This window comes from Hetaerina americana, unplaced genomic scaffold, assembly GCF_022747635.1.
Source record: "Hetaerina americana unplaced genomic scaffold, ioHetAmer1.1.p SCAF_2, whole genome shotgun sequence".
Taxonomy (NCBI): Eukaryota; Metazoa; Arthropoda; class Insecta; order Odonata; family Calopterygidae; genus Hetaerina; species Hetaerina americana.
In genome coordinates this window covers 107,676,343-107,702,683 of record NW_027286763.1, presented here as the reverse complement: position 1 = coordinate 107,702,683, position 26,341 = coordinate 107,676,343, and the positions used below count along the sequence as shown (strand labels likewise).

General features: G+C 38.0%; 1 protein-coding gene across 1 annotated transcript in view; it reads right to left on the bottom strand.

Annotated features, from left to right (window-relative positions):
* LOC139688367 (uncharacterized) overlaps positions 1–26,341 on the bottom strand; it is a 900,666-nt gene that overhangs the window by 214,556 nt on the left and 659,769 nt on the right. The window contains exon 5 of the mRNA XM_071585902.1: positions 6,233–6,389. Coding sequence (XP_071442003.1) covers positions 6,233–6,389 — 157 coding nt within the window. The remainder of the gene's footprint in view (positions 1–6,232; positions 6,390–26,341) is intronic.

The window sequence follows — 26,341 nt, the reverse complement described above, 5'->3', positions numbered from 1 at the left end:
CATATGTACGCTGGTTTCATCAGCCCTTAATGGAGAATTACTACCCGAGCTCAACACACAAAAAGTTCTCGTACTCGTCAAGATATGCAGAGTAGGTCAATAAACAGATCGGGAGGTAAAAGACACGAGAAATGAGCTTGAAATGAAGAGGGAACGGTGTAATGAGACCCTTTTTATCGACACGGTGGGAAATGGAACACGTACAAAATGCATTCGCGATGAATTATACACTCAGACCGAGAAACTATTCGGCTACCGCCTTGGTCGACGGCTCCTAATTCTTCGTCCAAAACACATTGGCATGCTTCGTGAACGTTCATCGATGCAAACTAAAAATTCGAGATATCTGGATTAGCATTTCCTAGCCGATACACTTGCTTGCTTCATTCTTATCACATTCAATTATTATAGTTAATCTATCAGTTAAGTAAGGTTTTGGATGGATACAGCAAACCAAACTCTTGTGTTTCTCAACGAAGCACAACCCAATATCCTACTCTACTACAATCCCCTCTTCATATCCGTATAGTTACTTCCTCTATCAATTCCGTCCAACATCCCTATCCTATTACTACCCCTTCATCGTTTGCCTAAAATTCCTTATAATCCCACTGCCGATCATTACGCCCTTCATCCATTTTTCCTGCCTCTTTATGACACCTTCCAAGAATCCCATCTTCTAGATCCCGGTTAAGACAAATGATTTTTAAACTTTGGAATTGATGTGATTACTTCGAGTTGGTGAATACGTATTTTATTGCTGCAGAAATAAAAACCTGAAGGAGCACTAGTTTCAAGTAGATCACCAGTATGACACTTAAATATAAAGAGGAATAAAGTTGTGGTAGGCTAATTGGAGGTATGGAGGAACTGGAGGTATGGAGGGTATATTTCGAACCAGACTAGTGGGAGGAACTTTTGAACAGGTGAAAGATTTTTACTGTATGAGCAGTGAGGTCACAAGCAATGGAAGAAACAAAATGAAGATAGCAGAATAGCGCACGCGGTAAAACAATTTTTGACTCAAGAAAAAAATACTAAATGCCACGGTTGACGGAATAAAGAGGGATAGAATTATAGGGGATGGCAAGTGGCGAATAACGAGAAACAGGTGATGGATAAAGTCAGTGTGGAGCTATAGAGTATAAAAACATTAAGAAATAGCATGATAGCTTGAACCCACACTCGATCCTGGATTTAATAAAAATCAGCCTATTCCTGATAATGCAAAAAACGTCAGGTGCAACGCGCCTCTTTTAATACTATATAAAAACCCTAACATAATTTCTTACTTTAAAAAGATCTAAACCATAGGAGGAAGTTCAAATTGTTAGATTATAGACCAATTTTATTATGTCTCATTATATCCAACCATAAGTTCATATAAACTTCAAATGGACTAGGAGATTATCGACAAATGCAATTTCATAAACGAATAGGATTGCTCACTTGTGAATGTGAATATCATAACTATAGTTACATCGTCTGCCATTTATTAAGCAATTTAACGTTTGGTCTTCAACTTAATTAGCGGTCATTAAACTGAGTTTTGGCCATAACAAGAGGTCTAAGTTGGCCTTCGCTTTAACGAGACATCATAAAACCTGGTCTGAAGGGTTTGGAACTGCAAATGAGGTGGTTTATTTTTTAAATTTGTCAGTTAACCAAATCAAATCGGCCATTTTCCGCATTTTAATCTTAGAAAATAGATTGGTAGCCAGATGAATTAACAGTAGTAAAAATTTGTACTCATAACTAAAATTAAAGATTAAAAAATAATATGTAAAATAATAAAGATTCATGGGTGGAATTTGTGAAATAAGGTTTATGTCTGAATAAATTTCATTCACTGCTTACTTAAAAAAACCCACGGGAGCACCTACTGGATCAGGCAAAATCATTATTGCAAATTTTAAAAGAACATTTTCAATAACGGTTTAAGATTTGGTTTTTCTGTATAGATAATTTACTTTTGGTCAGTAAGACGCTCGTGTTTCTTTCCAACTCAATCAAAATCTGAGAATAAATACTTGATAAGTTTCCTTTTCATTTCAAAATTTAAGTTCTCTCTCGATTTTTCTGTGATTAAGTCTAAGATAGAGGAATTTAATTACAGATTATTATGTCTGAAATTCTGATCCATCTTTTGCCGGCATTTCTCGTAGAGAGGAAGAGACCTATCAAACTTAGGAAAAGCATTTCCAGTTAAACACGCAGCTACAAGTAATGTTTTGTTATGATACTGTTACTATTTAACATAATGATATGCCTCAAATAAGTGCCAATTTAGAAAATCTGGGACACCTAAAAATCAAATAACTCAAATTTCCGAGCCTTCAAGATTGTTATTGCGGAACTATGGCTCCGATAAAAGATATGAATATGATGAACCTAAACTCAAAAAGTTAATGCATTAAAATTCTAAAAAAGTGGGTCTGATATCAAATATGAAGTCTACGAAAGGTTGCTGATCACAATTATTTTAAATTAATTTATTAGTTAAAAATTATTTGATTTTCAATAAATTTTCGACGCGAAATTTAAAAGAACACTTGAATAAATAGTCATTGAGACCAATCGTCGAATCATTGATAACACTCACATGCATATCAGGCAAAGCTGGGAGGATTAATTGTATGGTATGCCAGCGACATTTTCCTCAGATTTCCAGAGGCTTTCCACAATACCACCTTGGGACGGATGGCAATAAAAATGGTACTAATTAACAAAAATCGTCATTTCCAATCACGTTTCACGCGACCTAAATAATTTGAAATCCCGATATAAAACGAATCCGAATGAAATAAATCACACTGACAACATCCATATCATTACGCCCAGAAAATGAATTCCAACCCTGAAGCCAGAAAAATTCCTTCAGGGGGCACCGAAAAGAAAAAAAATCGATGAATAATGGTTCGTTCCGTTTGGCAAGAAATAGGAAATCAAGGAGAGGGGAAAGAAAAAAAGGAAACCAGGGCGGAGAGATCAGAATCCCGGTTTAAGAAATGCCGGATTAGACGGCGGCGCGAAGATTGAGCGAGGAAGGAATACTACTCGAGAGTCGGAGATCGGGGGGTGGGAGGGGGTTAGCAACGGCGCGGGGGGAGATGGGGTGAGGTCCCGGGGGGGATATTCAGGACGAGGTGGCGGGTGCACGAGGGGTTAGGAGGGGGGAGGGGATGAGGTGGAACGCCCACGCCCGTCATTTGGGGGCGAGCTGTGTGATCAGGAAAGAGAAGAAGGGGAGAGGGAGTCTTCTTTTCCCCAGCGGGGCGCTTGGTAGGGGATAGGGAGAGGTGTGGGTGGGGAGGGGAGAATGGCAATGCCTTCTTCGGATGAATGGCAAATCAAGCGAACTCGGGTGACGAAAGCGGGGATAATCGCGTTTCGCCGAATCCAGTCGAACGGTTTCTGAGGCTTTCCCCGGCGGCCGAAGAAAGGGGGGGAGATTGGCGGGGCTGGCGGAAAGGCGGTTGATACGCTTACCAAGAGAGGGGAGTGGATTGGGTGGCGGGCGATGTGATGAGGCGTGGGGCAGACGAGAGGGCGAAGGAAGGATGCCTGGAGGGGTGGAGTTGAATGGAGTGTTCGACAGAGAGGCAGTCAAGCGCTCTTATCAAAAGAGTTCTAAATTGTTTGCTCGATCGGGTCTTCAAAGGCTTACCGGACGAGAAAACTTGTATGTGTGTAAATGTTTGTGTGTGCATATATATATATATATATACATATATATATATATATATATATATATATATATATATATATATATACATATATATATACATATATATATATATATATATACATATATATATATATATATATATATATATATATATACACACACAAACACACACACACACACAACTTCTCAATACAAAGCCGCATCACTCGAATCAAATTTTAATATCAAACGGATATCATACTTGGGAAACATACATTTCGTGATATTTGATTCCTTAAATATATATTCATACTGGCAAACACATGGAACAACCTGATATCTTACAAATAACATGCATGGTATTATCGAACATTGATCCAAAACACTACCGGCGTCTCAATGCATATTTAGCTCATTTCTGGCAATATGATATTGCATCTAATTACCTAACCATCAATATATGAACTCATTAGCAATGCTTTTGAAGAGCAAACAGAGATATAAAATTTCTGGTAACTCTTTCATTAATAAATCTCATGAGTTTATTTGAAAATTATACACTTATATTCTAGAATTATTAAAATTTGAGGACAATAAATTAACAGAAGATAATAATCACTTGAAACATCATATAAATAGCTATGAGCACTATGAACAATGAGTCTAGTTAAAAATGTGATATTCACACAAACTCAGAGTGCTCAAGTGCTATATGAACTAAAAAAATTACTTCTGGCTTTTAATGTTCTATTTCATTCCAATCGATAGTTTTCACGCTAATAAAGTTAAACTATACGACAGATCAAAAAATATTGTTCTATAGTTTAAAAAATATTATTCTTTCCGAGAGAGTTTAAAAAATATTTTCCTTCAGTGTATTTTATAATGCATAGTATTTCGAAGCATGGATCAAGAGCATTCCGCAGAGAGAGGTTCACGTGTATATATATATATATATATATATATATATATATATATATATATATATATATATATATATATATATATGTGCTTATATATTGCCACATAATGTTCCACAGAAATGTTTTGAAAAGGATATGAAGTAATATCGCTCAATCAAACAACCTCACGATGTCATGAATATGTAAACAAATCAACAAGTACCAGAATGATTTCTTTCTATACGGAAATGGGATAGTATATTTATACACAGACTAGAGCAATTTTAAGTTTTAACATGCTCAATAAAGCAGTTGTACATCGATCAACATATTTTCTGAGTAAGTTCCTCGTTTTATGACCACTGGTATGTATTCCGACATCTTCAAATTTCTGTTCGAAGAAAACTTTTGTATTATGGATAGTATTTTGCGTAATAAGTTACGAAGCTATGTTGTAGTGAAAGCAACGATTCACTTATGTAAAGATCAAGGGTCCGAAAATGTAATTTAATTTCCGCAATTCTATGCTCGTTCAACTCTGCAAAAGATAGATGAAATTGCTGAAGTGCCGTTCTGCCGTCCTCTGATTTTTATGCATCTTCTGCAAATTCACGGAAAGGAGGGCACATATTGTAAGAACAAGTTTCGCCCGGAAAATCCCCGATGAAACCTCGTTTTTCCCTCTTCATCTTGCCATTTTTCTAAATGTCGAAACGACTGAGGAAATAGCATTGGGAAATCGCCGGGGGAATGCCGCGGGCCAACTTGATTCGATGGTACATCCATTCGCCCGCGCCCATCCGCTGGGTGCACCACGGTGACGTACTCCCAAAGCAACTTTGGGAAGGACTTGGTGAAGGGAGCTGAATACGAGAGAGGGGCAGTGGTGGAGGGGGAGGGAAGAGCACATCAAGAATTTCGATTTGTCGTGGTTTCAGAAAATAATATTGTAAAAAGAAAGCATAATATATTATCCATAGGGATCGAGATGTTGCGGTGGCTATCGTACTGGCTTCCCACCCAGAGGGCCCGGGTTCAATTCCCGGCGGTATTGAACAGTTTTCGGTGGTATCTCGATCCCTACTTGAGGTGCTTATTGGGGGGCACTTTGAGTTAGTGCGTCGACCGTCGGATGGGACGTTAAGCTGCGGACCCCATCGTAGCGCCATTCGTAAAGAGTAGGCTAATGCCGACGCCGGGTTTCTCTCCACCCTTCATCCTTTCCTGTCCATCCCAAATGCCGCAAATGACCTCAGCTGTCGGTCGCCTCCCCTCAATACTACTGCTATATTATCCATAGCTTTAGAACTATTTATTTACATCTTAAACCAATTTACGGATGCAAAGTCTAAGAACCCTTGCGTTCGCGAGAATTTTGAAAATACTCTTCGGAAAAATTCGTCGATGCTGTAAATATATTCTTCGAAACAATATATAGGCCTTTTGATCACCTTCTTGTGAAATTAGATGGGAGTATTTTGCAGCGAGGTTTGCGAGATGGGGGAGATATGACCCACGTCAAATCTCCCAACGAATCCGCAACTGAAGAAAGCAGAACCTTGTAACATCCCTCAGGCGAGGCGACCGTGGAAATGAAATCTCAGAAACCACAGGGGCATGTGCGTGTTTGTGGGGAGTGGGAATGGAAGAGGGTTGTACTCACCGTAGGGGCAGAGGCACTGGAAGGTGGCCCCCTCGTGCCCTTGCGAAATGTCTACGCAGATCCCGTTGTTCCGGCAGGGGGAAACGGGAGAGCAGGCGTCTCTCTCCTCGCAGTGGGCACCCACGAATCCGGGGCAGCACCCGCACTCGAAGCCCTCCTGCGGCGGAAAGAGGATTCCATTTATCGAGAGACACATGCGATGACTCAATGAATTAAGCCAATTACTGATCAATTAAGCAATCACTGGCCATTAGATCTACATCTACATCAAATGTGAGACAGGGGGTGCTAGCGAGAATATTGGTCAAAGGATTTATTTATCTAACGACTTCATTGGGGCGAGATACGGCTTAATAGTACCTTCCTTCGCCTGAACATTACATCGAAGACGATCACAAAACCCCCAAGCCCTAGTTGGAGGATAAATCAGCTAGGGCGGTAATCGAACCCGCGACCTCTGGGTTGGCAGGCGAGGACGTTACCCCGCCGCTTTCGGGATCGGCAATTAAGTAATACATTTAATTAAACAATGGGGGAAGAAGAGAAAAATCATTGAAAAAGTATGAACTGAATTAATAATAACCGACTATGGAAATAATTCTACGTAATCGTTTTTGGCGTTTTATTCTTCCCTCGTTGAATATTGCTAAAGATTTATTGTTCTAGCACCTAATCTCTGTGGATTCGGATTAACGGTGGAATGCATGCATTGATGCATTCAATAATATCAATAAATAAAAAAATTAATGTTTTTGAGCTTTTTGAAATGATAACAGAATATCCATCGCTTAATTCCTTTATGTAAGAGTCCATATTCAGTTTAAGTTAACTTTTTGCGAGATATTAAACATTGAAAATGTAGATGCAAAGTAATTCCACAGCAGAAATCCACTAAGGAGGCCGTGACTTGGTGGAATTCCATATTTATAGAGAAGCACGGATTGGTAGAAAAAACTTTCCAGATTATAATAATTTTTTCACTTGTGGAAAAAGAATTTGGGAAGAAAATTGCCCAATCTAGACGAATATCTGGCTTGTACAAATGATTTTATAGACTTATTTGCTTGGTTACAGTGAAAATATTTTAAGCCAATCACGCTTCATTTTAAAATACCTGTATATTAAATCGTGGAAATGGTGCACATAGTTTAACCCAACTAGTGCTTTTCTTTTGTTTCACAATTGAGAACGTTAAATTATTCCTTTTATAGCGGCAAAAGTCTTTTAAGATGGGTAATTAGCTGCATCAAGGAAACTTCAGGACCCACCTCCAGACATTTTGGGCTAGCAAAATTTTATTCACCCAAGTACAAATTTTTCTATACAACACTTTGTAGCAAGCTCAAAAATGTGCTGATTCTTTTGAAACTCCATCCTAAAAGATCTATTGGCAATAGTGCAAAGTTTCGTGTCCTACCACGTAAGTGCTCCTTTTCTCTTCACTTTGTTATTCTCGACTTCAATTTTTACTGAGTGAGCTTCGAACGCTAGAAACGTGCTTTATGTGAACCCAGGTATAATGTTACATGGCCAAAGACCGAGAGGTTAAACGAGGGAGAAGAATTACTAGCCCTTCGATTACACGCTCGGTCGCCGGGGGAGGTTCACAAGTGCCCGAAGGGAGAGTGGAGGGTTTCGGAGAGGATTGACAAGGGTGAAGGAGTCTTGGCAGGAAGTGTGTCGTCAAAAGAATAGTGCCTGAATTCTGCATGATACGAGTAACTAAACTTGACAGAAACCAATAAAATAAATGACTTCCGTACTTTAGCAAGTAAGAAGGACAGCTGTTACAAAGGGCTCTTGAAAACATTTATTTGAATTTGGAAAAACGTTAGGAAGAAAAGAGGGACCTATGACATAACGTAATAGGATTCAGAATTTTGTAAGAAATGTGACATGAGGAGGGGGCTTGGGGGAGGCTCTCATGAAGAAAAATGACTCATTTCTCGCAGTATGTATGTACCCTAATCCTGTTGGCAAAATAAGAATTTCCAGCCTCAAAAAAATAAGACAAATTTTTATTATTTATATTGTAATTTATAAAATAAAATATTATATATATATATATATATATATATATATATATATATACACACACACACATATTAATGTATCGCGTAAATTACATTAATGTGGTTATTTCGTCTTTTATGCAGATCCATTAATATCGAGAAATAAAGATAAAAAGAAGTGATGATTTCTCTTATTTATGAGGGCGGAAGATAGAAATGTGGGCTATATCACAGGATTGTTATGCCATTTCCATTTGCTACCACTGATGTTTGCAATAAAAAGCAGTCGTTCCACCAAGACCATTAATTTTTTATAAAAAAATCGTGTAATAGCAAGAGAATTGCAAGTGGAATTGGATAAATTTTGCATCAATTTGATGGCCTGAGTTCGATCTATATTCGTGGCATTATTCATTCAAGGCTGTGAGAATTAAATCAATTGGCGAAAATACGTAAGATTACACCGTCGGTCGAATGAAGCGTATAATTATGAACTTTCTGACTATATTCTTCAAGCATTTGGTATGGGCGGGTTTTCCGCGTCCTTCTCCTTAGTTTCACACATACCCTTTTTTGCCCTTCGGGGAATGAGATGTACCCTTTTGTTCAATAGATATCAATAAATACATTTTGGTCATTAACTTTCACATTTATCCGGTAAAAAAATACCTACAATTCGACTTAATGGATATATGGAGCAAAATTGAGCAACTATGAACGCTTCATCACTCGAAAAGTATGGGCATAAAGTTCCTTCTTTGGACGCCCTATGTTGATTTCTGCCTCAATGGAGTTGTATTGAAGCCTCCTTTCGCTCTATGGTTTCACTCACCACTAGGAGTTTACAACATAGCTAAATTTTATTTTGCTGTATTGAATTTACTTTTTCTGAAAATATAATTGCTCGACCATTTTTTAACTCATGGAGGTTTAATTCACAGTATTGATAGACGCATTTCACCGTAATGTTTTTAATGTTTGAACGTTGCATTTTACCCTAAAATCTTCGATCATTTCAAAATATAAAGCCGTTTTATCTACATGCATCATTTTAACGTATACCTACATCGGTTTTCAAGAGAATTCAATGCTGGCACTCATGAATAGGAGCATGTAGTAGCTAATCACACTCATACGCATTTAATGAGCACAACGTATTCTTACGCTTTCTCTCTCTTGCGAATGCATATCACATAACATAACATATTTCAGTTTAACTTCAACTATTACCTATTCCTTTCATCATACAGCCTATCTATCCCTTCCCGCGAAGGGCACTTCATAACACCCTTCATCCCCAGCCTGGCCTCCTTTTTTATCTCCCGCTATATTTTGTCCCCTTAAGGTTCATGAGCGTAGTCAGAGGTCCCCCAAAATCCCTGCCAGCGTCATTGTTTTTGGACTCCTATCTCTCCCAAAATTACCCACGTAAAACCAAAAAACCCTCATATAGCCATGCCAACCTCTGCTCAAAATCCAGATCGTCGTAGAAACAGAAAATGCTAAATAAATAAACGTTTTAGTCCTGCTCAATTAGAAGAAAAATGAACGATGCATTTTTCTTTCCTCCAAGGACCGAAGAAAAATAAAATTCAATCGCGGAATACGAAATTTTAACTCAAAATCAACATACGTGTTATTGCGAGGCCATGCTAGGCCGTTTTTTTTTTATCATTAATCTCAACTTTACTCAAGGGTGTTTTCCTCACGTCTCCCACAGAGGATCAAATCCATTAAAAACACAATTAATTTTCAGATTATTAAGTTAGATTGTTTTTCGGGCAACTCCGTTCCGACTCATAAAATGTCTCGCCTAATTTTAATCTTAATGCAATATGAGTACCCAGCTGATTAAACCCATTCGCTCTTTGTAGAAAGCATCTTGTTTTTTTGTTTTACTTTTCAAAAGCAATATATCATTATTCTTGAGTTTGTGAAACAATGATTTACATCCAACTCACAGAAGGTTTAATGGCTCTATTCTTAGAAAGAAAAATACAATTATTAAAAAATTCGAAATTTTTGTAAGACACAGTTTCGTACCAAAGGAAAAAGAAGTCACGCAATAAGCCATTAAAACTACAGATGACGGATTTAGAACACATATTATCACAGGGCCTGGAACATTAAGATAAAAACCTTTGATAAAAGTTACGTGATTAATTCGCAATTGATCATGAACCCTTGTTAAGTTCACCTACATACCATAGGTATATTTCTCTGCAGGAATCATTGCATTTTTCTTTTAATTCTTCGAGGATTTACATGAAAGAGTGTGGATTAATTTCAGTCTTCTTTCGCTTTCATAAAGTGAATCCATAACAGTTCATTTTCCTGCGAAATATTTCTCCTTTCCCCACTTAAACGATGGAGTCTTCAATCTTAATGGCGCATGCCCCTCCCTGGCTCTCGGGTCCATTCAGATTTACGTGCTAATGAAAGAGGCCAAGTGGCACGCATGGCGGTGAAGGAATGGATAAAAAGAGAGACCAAATTGTTCACAAACCACTTTGCCTGACCTCACAACGCCGGAAGATAAAAGATGACTTATTATATTGTGCTCGGACGGAATGGCGGAGGAAATCGTAGCAAAAACATTAATTACTTCAAATTCTCATCGCGGAAAATTAATCCTTCATGATAATATTTAGTGATGGTCGAAGGAAAACAGTCATTAGTGACTTTGGTTTACTGACAAAACATTCGTTGAAGAACATTCTTAAGTGCTCACTATTATTTTTTCCATTGTAAATGTGCATCTGGAAGGAAGTTTTCGTCGGAGTTTAAAACATACCTTTTCCTTTTCTTTTAGCTATGTTTCTAGCTGGGTCTAAACTCTGAATTTAATCGGAGCCTAAACATTTAATGATCCTCCCCCCCCCCACCGCCGCGCCGGCTTGACATTACCGCGAACGGAAACCCAGATAATAGAAATGCATGGCAAAAAGAGGAGTGAATAATGAACTGCTGAAATCATCTCTCAGGGGTAGTTACCACCAGGAGATGGGTCAAACCCAACTTTAAGATTAGGTTGATTTATGTGCGCCCGCTAAGGCGTTGGAAGAGATACCGCGACTCGGTCCCATGCCTGTGATGACTAATCTAAGGCTGCGAAACGATCCTCACTTTAAACTTAACCGTCCGCCTGAGGATGGAGCACGGGGTTCAAACCCAAATATAGTAACACGAGAAATCTGTAGGTAGGTACTTGGAATTGGATATAAAATAAGCATAAATATTATGCAATTCCTATCATCGGATACCATAATCATCATGATACTGCGAGGCCTATTTTAATTGATTTCTTGAGAATCCTGCGAACACCAGTAAAATTAATGATGGGAAACTACAAGAAGTTTGTATTCGATTAATTTTAAGAATGGTTTTCAAAACAAATAAATCGAAATTATTTAATACAGTTGAATGATTTACATGGAAAAATAACGCTTACTAATTAACCACGATTAGAAAATTAATAAGCACTCGCAATATTATGGAAAATACTCATTGGACGCCAGTATATTTTTAGAGAATCTGTCACAAAATTAAGATCGTCTATTTTTTCTTTATTTACATTTCGATCCTTGAATTATTTAAATATCAAGATCTAATATGAGTTCAATAGTACAAAAAACCTGATGAATTTTAATTTGCTTTCAAATGAATTAAATTAATTCAAAGGTAAACAAAGGCACTTTCTTGCGAGAAAAGAAGAGCTTAACAACTATCGAGCATAATTCGGTATTATTGCTTTGGTATTAGTAATCGCAGTAGTTTATTATTTTAATTAAATCTAAATTATGCTGAAATTTCACATCGGAACGACTATAAAACGTAAGTTTTGTAGTTGAAGGCACAAGATCGCTATAAAGTTAATGCCGAATTTTCAAGAACTTACTCGAAAATCACTTGTTTTTCCTTCCAACTTTTTTCAAAGGAAAAAACCGACATCTTGGACAGTGGATAAGAGTAGGTTGTCATTTAGAGAAATTATGTCTTTCATATCGCAATTGCTTCGATTGAAATTCTAAAGTACATTCCTCCATATGCAAATATTTCAACGCTCTTAACCAAAATCACGCACTAATTATGAAGATGTTTTCAATCCATGGCTACAAAGCCCAAACGCATTAGGGGCTAAATAACCAGGACATGTCGTAATATTTCCTCCAATCAAATTCAGTTTATCATCACAGGGGAATGAACGGTACGTCAAATGGGAAAACATTCCGAATCCTTTGAGAAGGAGCGTTATATAATGTGGCTCTTATTTATTTCTTTGGGCAGATGTAGGAGAGGAAGACATTAATTGAAACGGCTGGCGAGTTTTGAGTGGACATTAATCAATTTGTCCGAGAACACCACCACGATAGACACTTGGAGCACTGTGAAATACTGATCCGGGAGCGTATCTCGTGAGGGAACGGATTGAGCTGCAACAGGCCACATATGTGGTCAATATGGGATAATAATGCCTGTACCCCGCGAATATTCATGAGTTCACATCCTGGACGTCCATTTCACTTACTGCTTCAGAACGGGCTCCCGCCGTGATATATCGCATTCACGAAAGGCCCGCGGGCCTCGTTAAAACGCTCTCGCCCACTGATTCCCCTCTCTTTGAAAGAGCTAAGGTAGCGAACCTGAAATGAGCGCTGCTGTCCTTTTTATTTCTATGACATCAGGTTATCCTCAATTCACCCGACTATGATGAAGAAAAATCCAGGATGCGCCAATACCATAAATTTTAAAGCAGAAAAGACGCACGCCTGATTAACTGCTTGTGATTTGAGTCGTTTGAGGAGTGCCGTGGCGAAGGTAAAGCTTAAGGAGGGTAAGAAAAAAATGCAATATTTCGACGAAATTGTCGTGTGGCGGGTGGGTTGCCCGCTTTTTTCGTATTTAATGGGAAGAGCTAGGTTGAGAATACTTGAAAGGCATAAATAAATATATTCAAACGGACAATAAATTAAAAATACTCCGGGATTAAATAATCTTCAGCATACATTACTATCATTTTATTAGCGAATGCAAAGGCTAGTGCGCGATGGCATCAACGATAATCATTTTAACATCATTTATTAATTTCTGAATGTTTTATTCAAATATTGTTCCTTGTTAGCGAAAATATTTTTATTTACGCTGATTACGCACGATTTTCATTTTCGCTCCAGGATATTTCTAATTTCAATTCATTACTCATGTTTTATAGAGTTAAATAATAAAAAAAAAAGAAAAGCTGCGTATTTCGAATTCCTACATTAAGGTTAACTACGCGAGTAAAGTTCAAACACTGCAATTCAGTAGATTTGATACCGTTTTCAATGCTAATTGCACGAAAATAAATATAAAAATAAATAGAATTGCGTTCATTTAATCACGACACGAAAGTCTCGATCTTCTACGTTTTTGATATGAAAAAAAAGGAATTGCCATGAAAATGAGCCAACATTTTGTCAAAGAAGGAACATAAATCCGCAACTCTCATACGCTCCCTGAGAAACTAATCCAACACCATCTAGTTAGTGTATTTTTTGCTGAAACAAAAATAAGGGGCGAATAATGAAGTGAAAACTTTTCCCAAATAATGCTGTTAACTTAATTAGTGACACCTTGTGATAATTCGATACTTTCATAATTACCTTAACCTTGGACATGGTAGCTTAATCAGTAGAGCTAATGGTTGTTCCAGAGGGTCTCAGATTCCGATTCGTAGAATCCTCGGGACATTTCCAGCCAAAAAAAACAATTGGTGCGATTTTTAAATCATCAGAACGTCGTGGAAAACAGCGGGGACGCAGAGAATGGAAAGGAGGATTGTTGCTTTGCAGACAAAACCAGGATGAGTAGCAGAAATCTCATGATCTTTCCTTACGCATTCGAACTATTTTCCGGACGGATTAGCGTAAGGTGAGTCAGACTACGAAAAATATCCTCCGAGTGGATTAACAAGGAGATCGGCGGAGAATAAAAATTAATGCGTGTGAGAAGAATATTTACAAATAATTTTTGCAATAAAAATTCAGAGCTCCACGTAAACGATTTGCGAAATGTAAAGTTTTATAAAATATTTTATGCATTTTCCAAAGGTGTTTGGGGCGATCTAAAGCGATGTCTGGACCTTCCAACTCTGCATCGGACGATACGCAAGCGTTCAACGAGGAAAATCACACTCCTCCAATACCAATCGTTTTCCTGGTTACTCATGGGAATGGGCACTATTACCCAATATGAAATTTACTGGATTATTTAGTATCCCACTCTACGGTCGTATATTTGCTCCACTTCACAGTATCATTTCTAAACGTTGAGCATTGTTCATGACGAGATCAGGAATATTTTTATCCTTCCATAATTGCCACAACAGTTGAACGCTTGAATTTCAAACTATTGCAAAAATGAACTTTGCTTTATCCCTTAACTAAATTACCGAAATGCCAAAAAAATGGGAAGCATTTTAACTCAGGTATGAAAAATTGTCTCTGTTTGTAGTCGTAAATTTATTACTCGTTTCTGTAAGCGAAATGTATGGATTAAAACACACGACATTTTTTTGAAAATAGTTCTCATTAGAGGTATTTAAAATTTTGTCGAAAATCAAATTCTTATTAATCACGTTTCAGTACAATATTTTGTTATATAATAATCCGGTTGAAGTTTACATTGAATACTCAATCTAAATTTCGATTCATTTTTAAATCAAGATAAGGATTACGGAAAGAGAAAATACTTTCTCTAAAGAGTCGATGAGGCGGAGGCTGTTAGGATCAAGACTTGACTGACGAAACTGTGATTGCCTTTGTGATCATTAAAATGGTGAACTGCCATCCAAACTCGTTAAATTTCTAAAATTATGATCTGTAGCTCATTTTGCTTCGGTTTTGTGCAAACCATTATGCATAAATGCATATTAGCTAAAATGATTAAAAAACTACTGCCTAAATGGATTTACGAATCATTTTTAGGCATTCTTATAGAAAAATGCAATAAAATAGATATTATGAAGAGTAATGTATATTAAGTACTTTAAAAAAAAGAATAGAATAAATTGAAAAAATGATTTTATGATTATGATATTATTAACCCTTGAAAAACTGTGACTAACCAAAACATAAGAATTGATTTGAAAAAAAATTAATACTTTCAAAAATGTTTATATTAAAAAAACTGCGAAATTGTTTGAGGCAAATGACGGAAAATATTTACAATTTCAAACCGTAAGTTCCTTATATATTACTCCAGTATCCAGAGTCCAGTATAATGTTTCCAATATGTCCCAGATTTCCCTCGGCATATTTTCTCTCCCCCTTTTGTGCACTCCTGATTTCAATCCATTCTTGCAGCATCCGTTTCGACGTTCCACCTTTATTTCTACAGCCTTAAAAGATTCCTCTTTTAATTGAACAAATTCAGCTTGACACATTATACCCTTTTTTAGGGATTTTTCCTTTTCAGCACCCGCGATATTTCTGGCAGATTTCGCGACTTTTTCCTTCAGTCAGACACGTTCTCCTTCAAGTTTTAATTCCTACCCTTTGATCTCCCTTTTTGAGAGTTCTTTTAGAAACACCAGAGAATTCTTCATCCTTGGATTGCTTTTTATGAAATTGATTTAGAAGCTAACCAAGGCTATGTGATATTAGTAAATTTAAATAATACGGTTGTCACGAATCACTTCAAAACTTGGATGATAATTGCTATTTAGATCGTAAATTATCTATTAATGTTTGAAATAAATCATCATTACTGAATGCATTGCGGACGTAATACCTTCAAGCAAAATCACCACGAGTGAGATTCCTATGCACCAGTGAGTAATCCATGATTTCAACAAACAACGTCCTTTGTGGCAATCCGCTGATGAGTATCAGGTTTTGCTCTTTATCAACAAACATATAGCGGCGCCTATTCAAAGCTCATTCTTTGATCAAACTGCGTTATTCTAGGGTGGTCTGAAAAGTTTCCGACCTCAGAAAATTTCGGTAAAATTGTATCTTCGTTAGGCCGGAAAGTTTTCAGACCACCCTCGTAATATTGCTACAACTACTTATATTATCTTTAATTTACCCGAGCGTGCACGGCATAGATGCAGACACTAACGGAAAGGGATTTGATTGATTGAAGCTAGTAATTTTCGCGATGTTTTCTCAATATTGAAATTCCAAAAAAAAAATATTTTAACGGTGCGTTTACGCCACACTTCACACGTACTAATCCCAAAAGTAAAAAATAACATACATAATGTTTCAATAAAGTTACGGTAAAAACATTTGTCGGAAAAATGATCAAACAAAAACCATAGAGAAATTTCCATTTTAATCCCGTGGAAGTAAGTCATAAATTGGGTTATTTTTCGCAGTTAAGTCAATGGCGCTGCAAATATATGACGCATAAATCTTAAGGGAGTCATAAAAGTGTCATTGATGAAAGAATTTATTTCTATACTTAAAGTTATCTACATTTACAGCAGCCGCAATATCAGAAAACTGAAATAAAAAACCATTTACATGTATCTTAATTGTAGAAATAAATTCTTCTTGTCTCTATGGCAAGCAATTGAGTGAATAACTACGATATTTTATTTATTCCATGGTCAGCTTTGAATTCACTCAACCTGACCTTTTTAAGTCAGATAAAATGTTAACGTGGTAACATAAATAAGTAGTAGTTTTGGTAATTAGTCTAATAGGCCGATTAACTCAGCTCAGTAGAGGACGTTAAGTTATTTCATCTTCGGTAGCATCATGCTCTGAAACAAGATCGTTGATTTTTTTGGCAAGGTATTCAAAAGTTATAAATCTCCCTTGAAGGTCTGCTTCATCAGAGCTGGACGTGAGTAGATTGTTCATATCAAATTTAATGTTTATGTACATAAAAAATGTGGAAATAATTCGGAATTTTGGGAAACTAATGAAAATTTATGGTGATACCTATATAGTGTCTATGGTTTTATCTTTAAGGTATTTAATTAATAGCTTTATCTACGTATATTCACCTCCCTCCTGGGGGTACAACTGAACCTACAATAACCTAAGCGATTTCGATCTAGTGGTTAATTTACCCTTGCCTTCCACTCCAACGTGTACACCAGCCTAACGAGTTATGGATGAAGTTCTGTCCAGATCACAAAGTAGGGAAGGGCTACAGAGGCGTATGATTAAATCTGTATGATAATGCGGTGGGGTACGTACGTATTAGATTACTTTTCTGATACCTGTAGATTTTACAAAAATATTCTCAAAATCGTATGGGCTCGGGATAGAATTGTTTGAGTCGTCACTTTGTGGAAGCGATTCATATCAGAAAAGAAAATAAACTTTGTTCTTCCACGTATATTTCATTACTTGCGACCTATTCTTCGACTTGTAAGTCTAAACCTAGGTTGTGAATAATAAAATATATGAGGAAGGACAAATTATTTTCTTTTCCGATGGGTTTCTGGCTTTTAAAGTTGATTTCTTCATTTAGTTAGTCACATGTGGACTTAAATTTGAAAGTAATTGGCCCGATAGGAGAATTTAAACTGCACGGTTACTTTTTTTACACTTCAGATAAACCGACACACTAATAATAAAAATGAGAACTAATTTTGTTCCAGCGTTACATCTCCATTCCTGTCACAATGACCCGGCCCTGTGGCCGGCAAACCGCGGCTCACGTGCGGCCCCATGACTCCTTGAGTATGGCTGGCTCTCCCATAAAATATCACATGCGAGCGTAGTTGGTGTTTATGTGTCTTTTACGTTTTGGCGACTGCTTTGAAGGGACTTATTGAAAAATAAACATTCCCAGAAGGATGAAATTCTCCATTTAGTACTGAAATTGGCAACTTTGTAATGCAATTGGTGTATTTAAAAAATCAAAGGACTGCGGAGCTCTAAATTTGAACAGATAATATTTGCGCTGATATAGAAATATTGGAGAAAAACAAACGTGAACTCTGTTCACAGCTCAAGTGGTTTTGCTTTGAAATACGTGGAGAAGGAAGATACGAGGGTCATCCGGAAAGTAGTACCCGTTCGTGAAATAAAGACACAAAAGTAAATATTAACAAACATAAAAAATTTTATTTGAAAGAGGATACTTTAAACTACTTCTCAACATAATCTCCAAGCAAATTAAGGCATTTGTCATAACGTGTGACAAGTTTCTGTATTCCTGCTGCATAGTCCTTCGCCGCCAGCTCATTGAGATACAGGGTCACTCCTTCTTTAAGTTCTTCATCGCTGTCAAATCTTTTTCCTGCCAAAAAGTCTTTAAGCTTTGTAAAGAGATGAAAATCTGAAGGGGCCAAGTCCGGGCTATACGGTGGATGGCCGATCGTTCCTCACGAATTCGTCAACTGAGCTCACCAGTTGGTCTGTAATGACAGACGGTCTCTCCGAACGCTCATCGTCGTGTGTGTTCCCCCTCCCCATGTTGAAGTTGCGACACCACCGCCGAACAGATGACTCGTCCATTACATTGTCTCCATACACCTCCTTTAATTGGCGATGAATATCACATGGGCGAACGTTTCTTGCATTGAGGAATTTAATCACTGCCCTCACTTCACAACTGGCGGCGTTCTCAATTTTTTTAAACATTGTAAACAATCACAGAAACAACACAGGCAATGCTAGCGTCACGCAACTTGGCTCAGAGAAGGCAGACAAGCCACTGAAGCTATCTGACCTCGTCCAGCGGCTACTCGCGTCGTCAGCACTTCATGCGGCACGAACGGGTACTACTTTCCGGATGACCCTCGTATCTCGTTTAAAAAAACAACTAGAGTTTGCTGTTCTTTCCTTATTTTGTTCCATATATTCACGCGAACAATCATTTTCAAGCATGAACCTTAACAAGAATTAATTGAGAAGTCATCTAATTGATAAGAGCCTGGTATCGTACCTAAAATTAAAATTAATGACATACAAACTTTGTTAAACCAAACTTTCCAAGGAGATAAAATTCAATCGCTGCACTGTTGATATTTGGCTTTGTTGACTGATGAGTTCACCAGATCTGAAAGAACTGTATTGACGGTTTTATTGAGTATTTTTTCATTCGAATTGAGTGAGATCCTGCTGATAATCCTTTTAAAATTTCCAAAGACGACTCAAATTCTCATTGAGGCGTTACGACTATTGACCCACTATAGCAGATGACTCACCACAAAACTAGGGCATTATCAGACCAAATCATTTTCAGCAAACATAATTATTGTAAAATAACCGCACGCGTAAATTACCAGCACGTATTTTGTCCCTTGGATATTTCTGTAATCATACTAACCTTAAAAGTGTGCGCAATGAAAAAGAGCGAAGGTTAATCGAGATATTTTTCCTGTACCCTGCCAGTTCCCAAGTGTAATATCGTGTCATAAATTTACTTCCCTTTCGAAAACGCGATGGAGGCTTTTTTCCGACTCACCCAAAGATCTCATCAAAACCAATATGAAAAAAACATCTCTTCAAGGGTGCCTCACATTAAAAAACGGCTTTCATTCCCCAAGAACCGGATATAGAGCGAGGTATCAAACTCACCCTTTGAAATAAGCAGGATCAAACGCGATGGTTATATACTTACATATACCGAAACAAATATCACAATGAAATTTCTCTATGTGTAATACATGGTACAGATTTCCCAAGCATTAATTTATTGCAGCATGACACACTAAAATAGCGTCCTCCGATAGCGACTTAATCATAGCGAACACGAACGTGGACGCCCTAAGAGAAATTAAACAGCGCTCTGATGAGAAGAGGTTCCAAAATTATTATTAAATAATCTACAGGTTAAGGTAGGTTGCGGATTGACACAACTAACAAATTAATACTTTTGTGACCCAAAACAAACCACAATCCAGCAGCCTACTCTACATCAGGTCCCTCCTTATCTCTGAGTACCTTCTTCCTCCCTTCATCCCGTCCAACATTCCTATCCTTTTCCTTCCCTTTCCTCGTTTGCCTAACATTCTCCCCTCTATCACAGTCTTCAACATCCCACTTCCGGTCAATACGCCCTTCATCCACTTTTCCTGCCTCAATACGATTTCTCCCAACAAACCCCTCTCTTCGCCCACCGTACCAAGAGCTTCCTCATTTGTTTTCTTCTCCGTCCATTCCACCTTCTTCATTCTCCTCCACACCCACATTTCAAAAGCCTCCAATCTACGTCTATCCTCCTGCTTCAATGACCACGTTTCCGCGCCGCACATAGCTACGCTCCATATCAAAGTTTTTACGAGTCTTTTCTTAAAAGCCTCCTGGTGAAAACCTCTTTGCCTAGCGCAATTCTTCTCCTTACGTCCCTACTACTTTGACCAAAACATTACCGAGATACGTAAACTGTTCTACGTGCTCTAGGTTTTGACCCCCAAATTTAATGTTTACCTCAGCCTTTTCACTTCTGGAAAATCGCATAGCCTTTGTTTTATTAATTTTGATTCTCATCCCATACCTGTCGCACTGAATTTCCAATTCACTCAGCAATGCTTGCAACCCCTTGGCTGACTAAAAAACTAAGCTCGGTTATCTGCAAACATAATTGATTTTACGAATTCCCCGCCCACTTTCAACCCTACCTCCAGTGCTTCCCATGCCTCTTCAATCATTTCCTCTGCATACAGGTTGAACAGCAACGGTGATAATGGGCAACCCTGCCTTACACCTCTTCCTAACCCTGCCCATCCGGACTCCCCGTTCCCCACTCGTACCTGAGCAGCCTGAGACATGTACAGGTAGCGGATTAGCCTCCTGTCCCTCCAGTCTATTCCTATTTTCTGCAATATACCATTAGTTTTTCCCAATTTACTCTATCAAACGCTTTTTAGAAATCTACGAAACAGGCAAACACTTCCTGGTTGTATTCTATATTCCTCTCGAATAATAATCTCATTATTGCAATGGCATCATGCGTACCTCTCCCCTTCCTAAACCCAAACTGATCATTCCCTAAGTAATCAGTTGTCCTACTCTCTATCCGTTTGTTTATGATCCTGAGAACAACTTTAGCTGCGTGGGATATCAAACTAATTGTGCTATAGTCCTCACATGATGTAGCCTTTACCTTTTACGGAATAGGAACTAAAACTGATCTCACAAAGTCTTCCGGCCAGATTCCTTCCTCATAGATACTACGAATCAGCCCATATAGCCTCTTCCTCCCACATTTTCCTAAACATTTCAAAAGTTCCGCGGCAATGTTATCCACCCCCACGGCCTTATTTAGCTTTATCTCCCTTAATGCCCTTTTCATCTCACCGTATGGATGGGCCTAAGCTATCTTCCTCTACGTCGTAATCTTTTTTTAATGTCTAACTTTGTTGGTTGAAGTTCTTTACTATACAGTTCTTCTATACATTCCTTCCATCTCTCTTGGTTCTTTCCTGTGTCAACTATTATATTACCCGCCTTATCTCTAACTGTTAGCATACATCTCCCTTTCATACTTCCCGATAAAGATTTAACTTTGCTGTACAGCGCACCAATTTCACCCTTCCTCTGCAAACTTTCCATATCCTCGCACTACGTTTTCCACCATGCTTTTTTTTCTATATTTCTTGCCCACCTCAATTTATTATTTAAATGTTGGTATTCTCTTTTTCCTAACTATGTGTTAACGTTTTTCCATTTTCTTCTCTCATTCATCTTTGCAATCATCTCATCCGTGATCCATGGTTTCCTAGTCCTTTTCCCAATAACAGTTCCTATAGTTTCTTTGGCGGCTTTCGATGTCCCATTCTTGATACATTCCCATTTTTTTTTGACAGTACTTAGCTCTTTACCATCCTCCATGATTTCCGTTTAATGCTGCTACATTCCATTTTCTAACCCGCCGCCCCTGCCTTATCTTTTTGAAACGGACGCTACACTTCATAACAACTAAATTGTTGTCCGAGTCAACAGCCGCTCCCGGATAGCTGTGCGAATAGATCACACTGTTCCTAACCATAATATAATCTAACTGATAATTTTCTGAGTCACCTGGCATTTTCCATGCATACCTACACTTTTTGTGGTGTCTAAACCACTTGTCGGTGATTACTAACTCCTGTTTCTCACAGAACCCAAATGCTTTCCCCCTCGCGGTCATTTCTCATACCTAAATTTTAGTCCTCCACCTCATCAACATCTTTTCCCGATCGTTGCCTTCCAAACCCTCATCACAATCAAATGTTTCCCTGCAGGAACACAAGCGTTTACATCCTCTAACTTATCATATATCCTATCGACCTGTTCCTCCGTATGGTTGATTGGTAGCATGTATAACCTGAACAATGGCCAAGTTCGTTGGTTCTATTTTTATCTCTACAAGTAATAGTCTATCCGTTACCTGTTGTATGTTGACTACGCTTCTTCCTACCTCTTTATTTAATACTATGGCAACCCCTCGTAGGCTCTCGTCCCCGCCGCTGTTTATTATTCTATAATTATCACTCCAGTAATCCCCGCTATCCTTCCATCTCACCTCGCATAGACCTAAAATATCTATATTTCCCCTTTCCATCTCTCGCTTAACATTCTCCAATTTCCCTGTCCTCATCATTGTCCTAACATTCCACGTTCCTATTCTAACTAATCTGGTCTTCTTCTCCTGTGTCTTCTGTCCTGCTGCTGCTGGTTTTCCCTTGCAAGGGTTCGTGGGATGACGACCGTGGAAGCCTTGCCTCCCCCGCTGCCGGACACGACACTCGGCCGATTGGGTCGAGCCCCGTAGTTGCCAGGACTCATATTTTTAAAGCTGCCCATCATTATATTCTTGAGAATGATAATTGAGGTGGTTTCTCGTTGCCTTCCTCAATAGGGTTTTTAACGTGACACCATCACTTACTGGCCGCCCCACTGGGGTCAGACGCCATTGCAGCCGTCTCACTGAGAAACAGACGCTGCGTGGACTACCTTTCGTCTGGCTCCTAACCTTCGACCTATCCTGCATGGGTGACCAAGAATATGAGAAATAAAAGGAAAATGGTGATCGCCCCACTGAGATATACATCTACGGTCTAGAAGTGGTGGTATGGAGAGACAATATTTATTCTCAGTTGAACCATAAACAAAGATCCTACAACACCGAGTTTTTTGATATTCAAATATTCAGTTCAAAGGCATATTTAAATATTCGGTAACGGAGAAAGACCTTTAAGGGATATATATATATATATATATATATATATATATATATATATATATATATATATATATATATATATATATATATGTATCACTGCTAAAAATAGACATACCGAATGAAGAGCATATTCAAATGTGTAAGTTTGTACAATATCTTATAACAGTGCAATTCTGATAGGAACGTGTTAAAATAAAAAAGATAGGAAATGAAAATGCTGTGCCTCAAAGAACCACTATGCTTCAGTAAATGTGTAGGCAAAGGAAATTCTGGCTTCCTTTATGTTTGGTGTCTTGCCTTTTATGCTTTTCGAATATTCCCAAATAGCAGATTTGGAAAAAGCGAAGAAACTACTTTCTACGACACCAAAATTCGCTCTTCTCAACCAAATGTTGAAGCAAATAACCACATTTATCAGTTTTTTGGCCTATTTAACGCATAAGAATAAGTAGCCAGCCTTATACAAGTATACCTAAAGATTCCTCACGAAATTAATCGATTTTCAATGAACCTTTACAATTATGCGCAGTTTCTGAAATAAGGTTAAACCAAAAAATATCGCAACAATTTGTTGATATTCTACATAAAAACCATTCATCGAACATACTGCCGTAATTAATGCTAAAAAAGAATAACCATAATGAAACTGGTGATAATCTGTAGTTAACATAGTACATTTTGAGTTTCATGAATCTTGAATAAATTTAAGCGACCGCATTCTATATGCACACTATTAAACGCTTGAAGCAACAAAACTGGTATGGTATAAGCTTGCACGAGAGCTGATCATAAAATTATTTACTCGCCTAAATTTATAATGCAAAAATTAAGTTGATATTATATGAATGATTCAATGTGTTTCGTTGAATGTGCTTCAAGTTTCATTGATATCACTCCAGTATTGCGTCAGTGGCAGCCGTTGCAAGTGGAGCGAATTCATTTGGCCTACGGCAACGATTGGAGGTAACACGCATGGAAATGTTGCTTTCGCCCAAAAAAATCACCAACTGAGGGCTATGTACGATAGCAGGAAAGTACTACTCCCTCAAGGAAAGCTACAATATTTTTTTACAATATTTTAAGAATAGGGATAATCAATTTTAAAGGAACAGACTTTGGGGAGGTCATCGAAAGATAGAAAAAAAATTTTAACGATTGGCTAAAGTTAAAGGTTAGCCTTCTTTGAAAATAAAATATTCTACTCTTTTGACCTGAGAAGTTGCATCACCCTTGATTGGAGTTCCGTTGTAATGTATGGGAAATTTTGTGGAGGGGGAAAAATGCTGTCATGCAACCCTTTAATCATCCGTCTGGGTTTATGCCTAAATACGAACTGAAGACCACGGGAAATTACTTTTTGTACACATGAAAAAACATTGCTCTTCGCAAAATATTTGATGGATTTCAGATTGAAAAGACATCTAAATGTTATAACATTCTCGCTTTTTTCCAAGGTAAGCAGATAGTTCTAGGATATGGCGCGCGTAGAGTAGAAATGAGGAAAGTTTGGACAAAACATTTATGGTTAAACACAGCGTATGAATTATTCAGGATCATGATAACTATTTTTTACAAATATTAGAGCATTATTTAGCATTGCACCGTTGAAACTGCAGAGACATACTAAAGGCCTCGGAATACAAATATGAATTGGTAAAATTAGTAAGGCAAATGTCATGTTTGAGCCAGTTGCCCGCGAGGGTTGATCGTCCGGAAATTTGCAACGCAAGTTGCTTTCGTTTCGTCTTCTTGTTTAAGTTTCGCATCTCTTTTTTACTCCTTCCCCATAAACCATTCTGGCTGAGGCGGATCGTGCCCCGATCGATATAAGGCATCATTTTTAGGGGAAGGAGAATGGATCGCTCGCCATACACTTTGGCGGAAACGAGGTTGTTCACGGAACAAGACTGGGAACCCTCGAGTGGTACGTATACAGTACGAGACTATCTTCATTTCACTTCCCTGCATCCTGGGCTTTCTATCATTCATGTATCACATTCTAGAAATTGTGGAGCTCTTTGAGAGCAACAAATTGTTTTCAATTGCTTTTTAAGGGAACAAAGAAAAGAAACACGGGGGAGGAGAAAGGGCTCGGAACAAAAGAATGTAGGTCGAGGAGAATGGGATGGATGGAGGGAGGGAGAGAGAAAGAAAGAGAGTGGGGCGAGGGCCATAGAGGAGGACAAGAGAAGAGTGAGGAGGGAGACCGAGGAGGTTGTAGGGATGAAGGTGAAGTAATGGAAAGCCTTGTGTAACGGTCTTTCAGTTTAAGAGCCGAAATTCGAATTCAGGGCGAGTAGGGTTTCTTTCTGCGAGGGGCATCAATATTTTTCGTCGTATTATTTATTTACTGACGCCCCAGGGAGCGGGGAGGAAAAGAGAGAAGGTTTTCTTTTGGACTTACATCCATTCCAACTCCTATAAAATAACGATATCCGAGCCCCGATGTTCCCTCCGAACCAATTACTCGACGCGATGGAATCCAAGGGCTCTAAACAATCATAAGTATATCGCGGCCGTAAAAACGGACGTCTTGAGATGAAGAAAGGGATTCAAGAGTTTGGTCTATTCCATGATCCTGCAAGTTAATATCAAGTTCATCTTTAACTTACCATAAAGATAGTATTGGAATGCTTAATATGAAAAATATTATATGAAGGAATTATGGGACTTACTGCTTGTTAAGAAAAACTCGTACCCAAATCAATGTGGCAAAGTATTTTGTGGTAAATATTGTACCCATTTTTATCAATCAAAAATGTAGAGTTGCAAAACTGGTGCTCGATGAAAATGTTGGGCACAAAAAGCAAGGTTTTACTATTGAAATCAAAATCTTGGTAATTAAATAAAACACATTCTATCATTAAAATGATTGTCACGCCAAATTGCACAGAAATAAAATAATAAATCTTTTGTAATTAGCAAGGACGAATTTGGTTACTAAGAGCTGAACTATCCTAAAAAACAAGAGATATATGTAATT